Consider the following 13,450-nt stretch of genomic DNA (forward strand, 5'->3'; position numbering starts at 1 on the left):
AATTAGGCTAAATTACATTTGTAAAAAATAAAGATTTGGATCTTCTTATCCAAGATATTCAAAAATTCATTCCAAGGGTAAACCAAGGCAAAGGAGGAGGTATTAGAATAGCAGCTGAAAGCTTGATCAAAGAGTTTTACTTTGAAGAAAGGAGAGAGGTGACCATTTAGAGTAGTTTTGGAATTGGGAGTGAAATTCCAGAGCTTAGGGCCTGGATTGCATTTGTTATTGGTCCAAGCAACAAATGCCATCCCTCAGCTACTGATTCCATTCCCTTCTCTGACAATGTCTCTCTAAGTGAGTGAGACTGCTTGTTACTTCCAGAGTCGACTACTACAATTCCTTCATGCTCAGTTGCTTAACTTCCACCCCATAAACCAAAGCTCATACAAAACTCAGTTGCTTGTATTCAACCTCAGACCAGACCATCCTTCTCATTTCAAGTTTACTTCCCTACATTGGTTACTGGTACACACACGCCTCAATTTTAAAATGATCTTCATATTTAAGTCACTTCCTGGCTCTGCCCCATTCATAACATTGTAACCTGGTGCAACTCTGCAGTTATGAAATCCTACAATCATCCAACTCGGAGCTCTTATTGTTTCCTATCTCTACGCCAGGTCCCCTCCCCACACCACTTTTCTTTCTTAACCTTCTGTGCTTGTCACAGAGATTCCTGTTAATTGCCTTCCTTTCCTACGTTAGATTTAGTCCCTGCATGCAAATGATTACCAGCATAAAGATAGAAAGAGTTTTCCTGAAAAACACTCAATATTATTTAAGATAACCTGTTTTAGAAAAAAAAATTCTTATACGATATATATAATAAAAATATTTTGTGCTGAGTGGCATGACGTGATTTATTGAAGTGATATCCTAAAAATTATCAACACTCCCAGACATCCCAGAACAGTGTATGAGTCTGTGTAGTGTGTGGTGCGGTGTGGGGTGTGGCGCTGTGTGGGGTGGCACATATGTGTGCAGGATGCGTGGGGAGTAGGCACGCGTGTGTGTTGCATGTTTTGTGTGGTGGCCAGGGTGGAATTGAGGAGTGATGCCTATCCAAAAGGCACTTATGCTGGTCTAAGCGGAGAAACTTATGAGAGGCAAAAGAGCAGTTTGACAGAGAGTGACAAACGGGTCTCTATTCCATCAAATGAGTGGGGGAGTGGGGGGGGGTGGGTGGCATGCAATCGGTATCAATACTTATACAAAACAAACAAATATTTCAGAGCAGGGAGCAAATTAGAAAATTTAACTGACATTTGAAAGGTCTTATGCTTTACTTAACTTCTAGAACAAACTCTTACACAGATTGAGAATGGCATGCCAATAATCATGCTTTAGTTTTAGCTCAAAGCAACAACTCTTTGTTTAATTTTCCTGATGTTTCTTTTTTGTAATCTTTCCATTTACTATTAGAAAATCCCTAGATCCTGCTCTGGTATTTGATTGCTTAACTTGCAATTATGTTAATTAAAATATTGATGCTTACCTCTCAAGCTCTGCTATTTTCTTATCTCTCTCATTTTTTTCAGTCTCTACTTCTTTCAAGATCTCCAAGAGTCTGTCAACTTCAGCTTGGGATTTACCAAACTCATCTTTGAAGTATGCCACATCTTTCTCAAGTTGCCTCATTTTCTCACCCAACTCTGGGTTCATGTGAGCATCCTCTTCAGCATCATGGACCTTTGCATAAGTAAAGGAAGTGAAAGTGACACCATAAAAATTATTTAAATCTCTGAAATGATACTATAACACAGCACTTCATAACATGTCGAAAACACACAAACAACTCCATGAATTTCATAACAAGCTTAAATCACATGCTTGAGAGTAGAGAACAGTTTTACTAATAGAATAATTCAAATATGCTATCTTGGATGGGACTGGAATACAATGAATAGCAGCGCAGGAAAATTTGCAGTTGTTTGGCATTTTACACTTCAAACAAGCACACACACACACAACAACAAAAAAAAGCACTACAACTAGGATTTGGCCTACCCTATCTTCCTCATAATTCCTAATTGGTATCTTGAAAATAAAACCAAGCACATAAGACAAAACAAGCCAAACAAGGATGACAAATGACCTAAACAAATTGCAACATACATGATGATAAAAGTACAGCATTATTCTTCTGAGGACCCTAATACTCTTTGTGATGTTTTGCATTAATAAATTGTATTAGATGCTAAGATGACCAAAGAGAAGTGTATCATTTAATAAGGTATTGTTAGTTATTTAAGATATTTTTATGTGATGGAAAGAAACTACTGGGCTTTGTTTAAAATATTTCTAAAGGATAATCTGTTACTAATTATATGTACTTTTTCAGTAAACTTAGTTCTGTTGTAAACTGTACTGCCAAACGAAGCAACATCCTGTTGCATATTATCACTCAGAGTTGTCTAAACATATGCCTCAAAACCAATGTTTTATTACCTCTTATTTACTAGGTATGTAGTAACTGATTGAGAGAGAAAAGATGAGAACAAATTCATTATTCATTACCAATTTAAATAAGGCAGAAATAAATCTAGAAGTGACAATGCGAAGTCACTTTTGTGGCACAACAGACATGTCAGCAATAACATATCTTAATGCCTGGGTTCAGCACTGAAGTATTCTTCATTTATTGTCATTTATTTATATTAGAATGGCAGGATGAAGAAAAGCAGATTGACCAACTTTCTAAAAGTTAATGAATGCAATGAAATGTGTTACTGTTACCAGTATTAATTCCACAATCGGAGTCTCAAGAGAGCATAGTTAACATATAATGGTTCATTCAGATACCAGCAGTACATGGATTCAGTTTAAGAATTAATTGACTTAAGCTAATTCTTCAATTATATAAACTAATCTCAAAAGTTGTTGTATTGTTATAAGGAAGCATATGCCCAGATGTAACGGAATCAAAATCTGAATTTACAAGATTTACAAGTGGTATTTGTGTAGCATTCACAAATTTGCACATGAAGTTCACAAAAACAGCAAGAAACATAAATACAAATCTTTAAAGCTGATGAAAACTAGCTACTAAAAATATTAGTGTTCTGAATAATCTTCTAAAAGTAAATCACTGAGGTGCATTTAAAGTGATTAAAAAATAAAGTAATTGAAACATGCAAACTTGAACTGACTTAATTATAAAAAGTTAACCCTCTAAGTGCTCCCAATTCTGCAATGAATTCCTGTCTGACAACAGTCTAGGCACAGAACAAAAGGTGTCTGTGTTCTACATTATGTTTTTTCATGACAATCAAGGATTTCATGAACAAGAATTTTGATTATAAACCTTTACTATAAAACTTGCCAATTTCTCAATCATCACATCCTAAAAAGATAAAAATATTAGAGTATGCCAAAATACAACTGAATTTGGTCTGTGCATAAACTGTCAGTCTGCCAAGGCTTTGTAGACTTAAAGGTATCACCACAAGAATCAATATCATGGTCTCATTATGCCAGTTTCTAATTAGTTACCGTTTAAGCATAAGCAACCAAGACCTTGAAGTCTACATAGCTTACTTATTCCAGCATGACTGAAAATTGCGATCGTTTGAAATGTTTGCAGAGCCGCACTGAGATATAAGCACAATATTAGGTCAATGGATCCTCATGCTTTCATATATTACAGAGGGCATTTTAGAACCACTTACTGGTATGTACATCTGATTGAACAACTGCTCAGCTTGCTACATTGCAAAGTTGGGAAGGAATGAAGCACAGACAGGAAGAAGGAAAGATTCAGGAAAACAGCATTAGCTCAACAAATCCAATGAATTTACATAGAAAATGTCTCTTAGAAGTAGAAATTTAAGTTTCCAAACATTCCACAGTGAAAGTGAGAGGCACTAAGGAAACACAAATGTTGTTTTTGGCTCATAAAAAGAATGGCTAGAGTAAAAGTTTTTAGGTTAGTGTTACTTTTCTTTCTTGTCCGAGGTAAATATTCTGCGAAATAAAGCAAGCTTCCCATCGCTGATGACATAGTTTTGTGTTCAACTCAAATAATGAATCACTGCCAACACTGTTGGTTTATTAAAATTATAATTAATCAGAAGGCTTCAAAGTGGGTTGTGAAGTTAGGCTTGATTAAACCAGATTATTAAATTTAAAATATATTCTTAACTAAAACATAATTTAATGGACTTCAAAGGAAGTGCAAGTTTGGCAGAGCAATAAATATTGGCTGTCTTTGATCTGATTAACTTTGGAATTCACCATTGACAAGCAGCATCTTTAAAAATGCTAGTTTACTTTTATTACAAATTTGCACACATTCTACATTTTAAAGTTAGCCCAACGTGAAAAGGACAGCTCTTGCAATGGAAAAGTCTGTTTCTTTTTTTGACAGTCAACTCGATAAAATAATATGACTACATCATCAAGGAGTTTCAGAACAAATTGCATACCACAAAACAATATGGTTTTTAATAAACATGACAATTTCCTGCTGCAGTGGAAGTTAACTTAGAGAAAATTCAGTGGCACCCTCTGCCAGTACATAAATTACCACAAGACCATAACCATAAGATGTAGGAGCAAAATTAGGCCATTTGGCCCATTGAGTCTGCTTCACCATTCAATCATGGCTGCTTTATTTCTCAACCTCATTCTCCTGCCTTCTCCTCATAACTTTTGACCCCCTTACAATCCCATAATAATGAACCTATCTACCTGTCTTAAATACACTCGATGACCTGGCCTCCACAGCCTTCTGCAGCAAAGAGTTCCAGTTTCGCCACCCTCTAGCTGAAGAAATCCCTCCTCATCTCAGTTCTAAAGAGCCATCCCTTCACTCTGAGGCTGTACCCTTGAATCCTACTCTATGATTTGAAATGTCTTCTCCACGTCCACTCTATCCAGGCCTATAAGTTTCAATCAAATCTACCTTCATCATTCTAAACTCCATTCAGTACAGATCCAGAGTCCTTAACCGTTCTTCATATGACAAGCCTTTCATCCCCAGGATGTACAGAAACCAATACCAGTACATTTTAGCTTGGGCCTAAAATTGCTCACAATTATCCAAATGCAGTCTGACAAGAGCCATACACATCTCTGCTCTTGCATTCTAACAAGAAGAAAGTGAGGACTGCAGATGCTGGAGATTAGTCGAGAGTGTGGTGCTGGGAAAGCACAGCAGGTGGATCATCCAAGGAGCAGGCAAATCAACATTTTGGCCATGAACCCTTCATCAGGAAGGGCTTATGCCCGAAACATTGATTCTCCTCCTCCTCAGATGCTGCCTGACCTGCTATGCTTTTCCAGCACCACACTCTTTACTCTTGCATTCTTACACACTGTATAAATGAGTACTGCATCGCGTTTGACTTCCTAACTGACAGATTTCTGAAAAAAAATCTATATTTTTCCTACTGAAGTATATAACCTCTCACTTCCTAACATTGGACTAAGAAGTGGCAGGTGGAATGCAATGTTCTAGCCTGTCCAAATCCTTCTGCAGCCTCCCTGCTTCCTCAACACTACCTGTTCCTCACCTATGTGTCATCTACAAATATAGCAACAATGCCCTCAGTTCTTTTGTCCAGATCCTTGATGTATAAAGTGAATACTTATGGTCCCAACACTGACCCTTGCATAACTCCAGTCGTCACCAGCTGACATCCTGAAAAAGATCCCTTTATTCCCACTCTCTGTCTTTTGCCAGTCAGCCAATCTCTATCCATACCAGTACCTTGCTCCTAACCTGGGCTCTTAGCTTGTGCCGCATGATGTGTGGAATCTTATCAAAGATGTTTGGGAAATCCAAATAGAATTTGGCCACTGGCTTTCCTTCACCTAACTTGCTCATTACCTCCTCAAAGAATTCTAGCAGATTTGTCAGGCATAATCTCCCTTTGATGAAGCCGTACTGACTCAACACTATTTTATCATGCTCGTCCAAGTACTCTGCAATATCATTCTTAATAATGGACTCTTAAATATTTTCAACGACCGAGGTCAGGCCAACTGGCCTATAATTTTCTGTCTCCTGCCTCGCCTCCTTTGTAAGCAGGGGTGTCACATCAACCATTTTGCAGTCTGTTGGGATCCTGCCTGAGAGATTACCGCCAATGTCTCCACAATCTCCTCAGCTATTCCTTCAGAACCCTGGGGTGCAGTTTGTGTCAGAACTGTAACAAGCAGGGCTGCGTATTATACTGCCAAGTATGAAAATGTTAATTATTTGCATGATTTAAAACAATTGAGTGTTATTTTTCTGGTAAATATTTTTGTATTTGTAACAACACTGAAAGAATATAGGTTGTATCATTTTCAGAAAGTTAGTCTTAATATTAAGTTTTAATTAAACACATTTGATTATTATTTATAGCATGTAGAACTATACGAAAGTGTTCACTCATTATAACATTATTGTTTTTAGCTACAAATCAGTGTGAATATGGACCAAAGGTTTGTAATGCCATTCACAGCACTGTGGGGATTCGGAAGCAGATAGTTGCTTAAAGTAAGCACTGTCAACACACATTCAGGACTGTAATTTATGTTGCACTGCTATTCCTTCACTGTCTGATTCAGAGTTGCTTTTCCTAATAATTTTACAAGTGTTCAGCTGGTTCCAATGACATTACACCAAGAAAGAGGTTTAAAGAAAATAAACTGCTGTGAATTCAACTGTCGGATGCATTTTCATAAAGGTCATTGCAGTATTGGTACTACCACGGTACACTTAGAGGACTGGCATAAGGAAGTCTATGACATTACAGCAGCCCCAAAGTGTACTGCAGGAGAAGAGGGCATTTGGGGAATGGGAGGGTTGAAGGGTAGGAGTGTGGGCAAAGATTCAAATACTGAGTAACTTTCCAGCAAATTATTGTAATTATTTTCAGCAATAAACTTTGGTTATGGCATACACATCATTAAAACATGCATTATCAAATGTTTTATAGCTTTAACTATATATAAAGCTATTTATGGTTTTAAATATAACCAAATGTGTACAACATAAACAGCAGTACACATGATTCAGTCTCCAACAACTGGAAAAACTGTATGCTCATGTTAATCACTTATTTGTAATGCTTGCTGTTTTTGAAACAAATGTTATAGTTTTCAGAAACTGTTAAGAATTGCAAGAGTAAAAATTATAAACAAGAACATTCAAGCTTTGTTGCATAAATAAAATCAGTTTTTTTTCTGAAAACATGGGTAGCATCATTTGAACTTAATGCAACACAATTATGGAATGCCAGGCAGGAAGAACTTTAAATTTTAGTCTTATTTTTAAAAAGGGTGAAAACCTATAACAATGACAGTCAAACTAATGATTGCATAAATTGTTCAGACATTTTCTAACCTATTCCTTTTTTTTCTTAGGGTGGGGCAGAGGTGACCTATAGAGAAGAATGATTGCCATGTGGTGACAGCTCTATTAAAGTGATTTTTAAAAATAAGCAGGACCCTGTATATTCTTAAAATAAATCATGTGGAGTAAGTGACACTTAATCACAAGTTAATACAAAAACCATTTTGATAGGTGCAAAAGCATTTTCTGAAATCTGACGTTTTCAGCACTAAGCAAATAACCAACAAGTTATTTCAAGTTTCTCATCCAGGTTAATGTATGCCTGTGTTTCAATTATTGATGCAGATTTCTCTCATTGATCAAGTTCAACAGTGTTTTAATTAACATACATTACCATAGAATCCATTTGCTAATGAATAGGGGTTTTCTTTAAAAATGTTCATAACTGAGCAGAAAACCAACAATAATAAAACATCAAACAGCAGACATTTGGATTCTGTCTATATGACTTTCAGCCAAAATAAACTAAGTTACATCACAAAAGGAGCCAGCAAACATCACAGCCAATGGAATGCTTAACATCACATTATTTTACATTTTTAAGATAAATATCACTTCCCTGAAATCAGAAGCATTGATTCAAATACTACAGGGAACTGGCATTCAACTTTCTAATGCTTCTTCCAGAGCAGATTGAAAATAGTCTGCTTGTTTTTGTTAGGTGTCTATATTGGGTAATAAGCATTTGCCAAATGTTTACGTGAAAATTCACGTTTCAGTTGTTCCTTTACAAACTCTCTTTGTATTCTGCCTGTTTTGATAATAGTTAGTTTGGATTCCATCAAGCAAGAAATTGTGACGCATTGCGGCTCTTTGTAATGTTTACTTAAAATAAAGTTATATAGTCTGAAAGTTCCTCTTTCAATGAGCAACAAAAGAAGGCAAAGTGCTCTCTTCAATTAATGCTCTGCTACAGAAATTGCAGGAATGTGCAATTCAGCAAGTGTGATTTCAGAGAATGCAACTTTTGCTAACAACATTGACAACAGGAAATTTTTAGCAGTGCACAGAATAATTCTATTATATCATGACAAAACAAAAATGAGAATTAAAGTTATTTAAGGCATCTGAGTATCAGCTAATGACCAGAGTTCAACTTCACAAATCAATGCTTTATATGATTAAGTGCCATTCCATAAAAAAAATTATACTGATTAGATCAATGGGACTGGGAAAAGCACATAATAAACTACGATTGTAAACAACCCTAGTTAAGTTGTTTTCTGGAAAATGAATCATCTGACCAACTCGGTGTTGCATCTTTGAGGTTGTAATAGCTATAACAACAATTAGTCTGATTTGCATCTTAGATGATCCAATATAATTGTGGTAACCACACTGAAAACATCAGATACATTATATTCAAGCACACTGCAAGAGAAATTGTGCAATTAATGTGTCAATTGGAGAAAAATCTGAGGTTTTTTCAAACTTCTTAATTTCAAGGATTCCTTTCAGTTTGAGCCACTTTGAATATTCATCAATGTCTGTAGTAATCCTTCTTTTATTTAAAAATTATTGGAGAATTTCCAAAAGTATAATTGAAACCTTGCAATAAAACCACATTCATTAGGTTTAGTCCCAAGTTACAAAAAAATTGCAATCATGTTCGATAAATTATTTTTCCTGAAAAATAATCTGCAAGATAAAAGGTCCACGTCTAAATGAATTTCAGAAATCCTATTCCTTGAATCATCACTAATGTAGGACTTACGCATGCAGCATGTAATGGTCATAAGAGAATTGGAGTTTTTGCCTGCAAAAATCAAGCTAACAAGGTTGCTATACATTAACTATCAAAATTACTTTTTGACTGCAATAAGTTTAGACATTCTTAATACATGTAGCCAAAAGCAAAATACAAAAGAATAACTTGTATAATTCATCATAAAAAGGATAAACAACTCTAATCTCATGAATTACATAAAGAAATAAGGGGAAAAGCCCCCTCCCCACCAGCAAAGAAACATGAGAAACCCAAGGAAGAGTTCATCTGAATAAAACAGTGAGAAAATTACAAGGAAGCCAGAGTGAAAGAAAGGTACTTTAGAAAGTGAAGTGCATATTTCACTTTAATCAGTCAAAAAAAGTACAAGTCAATATACAGACAGTTACTGCTACCTTAAAAGCAAGGGCAATCTAAATATTTGGTTAATGTGATAAAATTGGAGTAAAAGAAATTCAAGGCCTTTAAGACATCTGACGCATACTGATTCAATGTCTAAGTCTTAATTTTTTTGGCAGGAATTCTTAAGTGATTCAAGATTAGCACGAAGTTATTCAACCATTAACCAAGAAAGTTAGTTTCTCCCAAACATTATACCTACCTTCTTCAATTGTGCTTCCAACTTACTACATTCTTCTTTTTTTTGCTCTATGGCTATTTCTAGAGTTTTTAACTTGGAATCTTTCTTTAAGCCTGTTGAAGCCAAAGAGGATGCATGTTCCTTCAAGTCAATCAAACTAGACTGAAAGAAAACAAATAATTATAAATACTTTGTGGAAATGACAATCTAAAAATAACTTTCAAGTGTGTTATTTGATTGCATTCAATTCTTTATAGATATGTAAATCCATTCCTTTAAAATCTATAGTAATAGACAATTTTGGCCTAACTCTTTAGGGTGAGGTTACTATTCCCAAATGTCAAACTGCAGTTCAAGAAGTAATATGCAAGCGAAGGTTACAACGTTGTGGCCCTGATTCGGAGTTTCTATGCCTTTGAGTGTAATTTTCAACTAAGTGTAATAAAAACGCTAACCACTGTAAAGTATCTTGGGAAGCCCAATCACATGAAAGAGTTTGCAACTAAATTATTCAGAGCTTCAATATTTGGCTAGTTACAATATTGTTCAAATGCAGAAATTCATATAGCACAAGGTAAACATCAACATTTTCCTTGACATTGAGATTTTGTTAATGAATCTACCTATAAACCGATGTATTTGCATTCAGTGACCAAGAAATGTGGACCTCACTGAAAACCGCTCAAAAAAATTCACTAGGCTCCGTGCCCTGGATTTCACCACTCATGTTGTTTTTATGTTGTTCCAAGTCAGAAAGTTGTGATATGCAACTTGGAGGAGAATGTAAGGATAGCTGTGCTCCCATATCCTAGGTCGTAGTGTTGTAGGTTTGGAAGGTGCTCTCTAATGGGCCTTGCAGAGTTGTTGCAGTCCATCTTGTAGATGGCACATTTTTTGTTGCTGCAGGAGGGAGTGAATGGTGAAGGTGCTAGATGGAGCTTCAATCAAGTGTTTTGTTGTGGATAGTGAGAGTCTTGAGTGTTACTAGAGCTGCATTCATCCAGGCAAGTGAACAGTATTCCACTGCACTCCTAAACAATTCTCTTCCAGATGGTGGTCAACTGCTCATTGCAGAATTCCAAGCCTCTGACCTGCTCTTCCATTATTATTTCCCAGTTTGTTATAGCTTCCAGATAGATCACCCAGGATGAACCGGCTCCCTTTTTTTGCTTACCTGCCTCCTTGAATGGTCACAATCAGATTAATTCAAAATAAAAATGAACTCACATTTTAAAAGGAGTCAACTTAATGAGCCTAGAGTTCAAAGTTATTGATTACCACTGACATTTGTTGAAGCTGGTAGTATATTTCAAAATTCTTAGTTTTGCAGGTTGGTTGGGATTTTGTGGTTATTCTGATTTTTTTCAACCATGACTGAATTCCAGCATTCAGGGAGAGATAGAGTCTTTTTGCTGTTTTGATTCTTTTTGACTAGCTTTCTAGCTAGCTGGACTTAACCAGAGTGAGAGAATGTCTTTACCTGCAACAAAGGTGACTAAGGGATAACTCTTCAACTGTGGCCTTCAAAGCATGCTAATACTCAAACCCAGACTAGAACAAGTTTACCTTAGCCCACTCAGTCCCATTGGCATGCTCCAGGAGAGCTGAACTGACTTAATAATCCCTGCCCTTGTGTATTTTTCAAAAGGAACAAATACAAAATCGATCTTCAGTTTGTGACATAATCTGCAGAGGTAGCTTGCTGTTGCACAGGGGATCATCAGCCCTCATTACTTTTGTCATCACAGGAGATCACAGTTCAGTCTGTTTGACTTGCCTTTTCCCTTTAAAAGGTTGTTGTTTGAAGTTCCCTTCACATCTTCAGATACAACAATCCATGCGGGGCTCCCTCCAGACATCAGCCATTATGACGCACAGCCATTATTGGCTGCATCAGCCTTCTGAATCCAAGTCATGACAGTATCCACCGCATCTATACCTTAATCCAGTTCAGCTACTGGTCAATCATATTCACCCAGGATGCCGATAGTGGAGAATTCCACAATTCTAATGCCACTGAATGTCAGTGGATGATAGTTGGATTCTCTTTTGTTGGAGATGGCCAATATCTTGCACAAATGTTACTTGGCACTAATCAGCTCAAGCCTGAATGTTGTCCAAATCCTGGAGATTTCGACATGGACTGCTTCAGTATCTGAGGAATCATGAATGGTATTGAACACTGAAATCAGCGAACATTCCCCTCTCTGATTAGATTAGATTCCCTACACTATGAAAACAAGCAATTTGGCCCAACAAGTCCACACCAACCCTCCGAAGAGTAACCCACCCAGACCAAATCCCCCACCCTATATTTCCCTCTGACTAATGCAGCTAACACTATGAGCAATTTAACATGACCAATTCACCTGGCCTGCACACCTTTGGCTTGTGGAAGGAAACCGGGGCACCTGGAGGAAACCCACACAGACACAGGGAGAATGTGCAAAATCCATGTAGACAGTCACCCAAGGTGGGAATTGAACCCAGGTCCCTGGTGCTGTGAGGCAGCAGTTCTAACCACTCAGCCACCATGCCACCCATAAACTCCCATTCCCTGATCTTAAGATGGAGAGAGGATCAGTGATGTCGCAACTGAAGATGGCTGGGACTGGAACACAACCCTGTGGAACTCCTGGAGTGATGTCCTGTGGAAGAGATAAAACACTCCCAACAAGTGCAAAAATCTTGCGTTATGCTAAGTATGGCTCCAACTAGTGGAGAGATTTGCCCTTGATTCCCTTTGATTGCAGCATTGCTTTGCTCCTTGATGCCACATTATGTCAAAAGCTGCTTTGATGTCAATGTAGTTATCCTTACTTTCTCACATCAGTTCAGATCTTCTGTCCACATTTGGATCAAGATTGTAACGAGGGCAGGAACTGAGCTATCCTGGCAAAACCCAAACTGAGTGTCAGTGAATATTATTGTTGAGTAATTGCTGCTCAGTAACACTGTCAATGGTACCTTCCATCACTTTACTGGTGATTGAGAGTGGGTAGATAGGACTGCAATTGACCAAGTTGACCATTCTGATGTCAGGTCCAGGGAATCAGACATCTAGTATCAGTGGCACCATCAAGTAGACTACATAGCCAATCTCATTAAAGAATTCTCACTAACTGAACTAGGTAAAAATGAGCAGGTTCTCTTTTTACCATTTATAATCTTACTTGGCATATAGAAATAGGGTTAAGGTAGAAGCTGAAATATCAACTTCAAAGATAAAAACATTATTTCAAAAATCTATGGAAGTTTTAGAAACAGAGAAAATAGGAGCAGTAGGCCGTATGGTTCTTTGTACGTACTTCACCATTTAACGTCCAACTCAGTACCCTGTTCCCAATTTCTCACATACCCTTTTATCCCTTTCACTCTAAGAACTATATCTAATTTCTTATTAATAATGGTCAAATGTTTTGACCTCAACCCTTTCTTTCTGTGACAGAGAATTCCACAGGCTCATCACTCCCTGAGGGAAGAAACGTCTCCTCATCTCAGTCATAAATAGCCAACCTCATATCCTTAGACTGTTTCCCTGGTTATCAGAAATATCTCTATGCAGTTATCATTTAGTCCTATGAGAATTCTATAGATTTAGTTTCAGGATGGGATGGAGAAATTTGTCACTCTAAAAATATAAAATTATTTTTTCAATGCTCAAGAGATTGCTCACTAGCAATTACAACTGTGTGCTATCAAAAACCCAGTTTCAACCCATCAACAAGGCTTTTTTTTTCAACAGCAAAGTAAAATGCAATTTTCATCTAGTAATTCACGCCTCAGACCCCGCCTTTGT

At 37.0% G+C, this 13,450-nt stretch overlaps 1 protein-coding gene across 10 annotated transcripts in view; it reads right to left on the reverse strand.

Annotated features, from left to right (window-relative positions):
- Positions 1–13,450, reverse strand: part of erc2 (ELKS/RAB6-interacting/CAST family member 2) — an 846,554-nt gene that overhangs the window by 399,399 nt on the left and 433,705 nt on the right. For 7 of the 10 annotated variants that reach the window (XM_087994311.1, XM_087994312.1, XM_087994313.1 and 4 more), the window contains 3 exons: positions 9,673–9,813; positions 3,672–3,707; positions 1,499–1,692 (listed from right to left, as the gene is read on the reverse strand). In XM_087994311.1, the coding sequence (XP_087850437.1) occupies positions 1,499–1,692; positions 3,672–3,707; positions 9,673–9,813 (371 nt within the window). The remainder of the gene's footprint in view (positions 1–1,498; positions 1,693–3,671; positions 3,708–9,672; positions 9,814–13,450) is intronic. The other 3 variants (XM_087994315.1, XM_087994314.1, XM_087994318.1) reach the window with 1 other exon arrangement.

This window comes from Chiloscyllium plagiosum, unplaced genomic scaffold (genome assembly GCF_037043375.1).
Source record: "Chiloscyllium plagiosum isolate Xiang-an unplaced genomic scaffold, Cpla_swu_hap1 HiC_scaffold_14, whole genome shotgun sequence".
NCBI classification, from domain to species: domain Eukaryota; kingdom Metazoa; phylum Chordata; class Chondrichthyes; order Orectolobiformes; family Hemiscylliidae; genus Chiloscyllium; species Chiloscyllium plagiosum.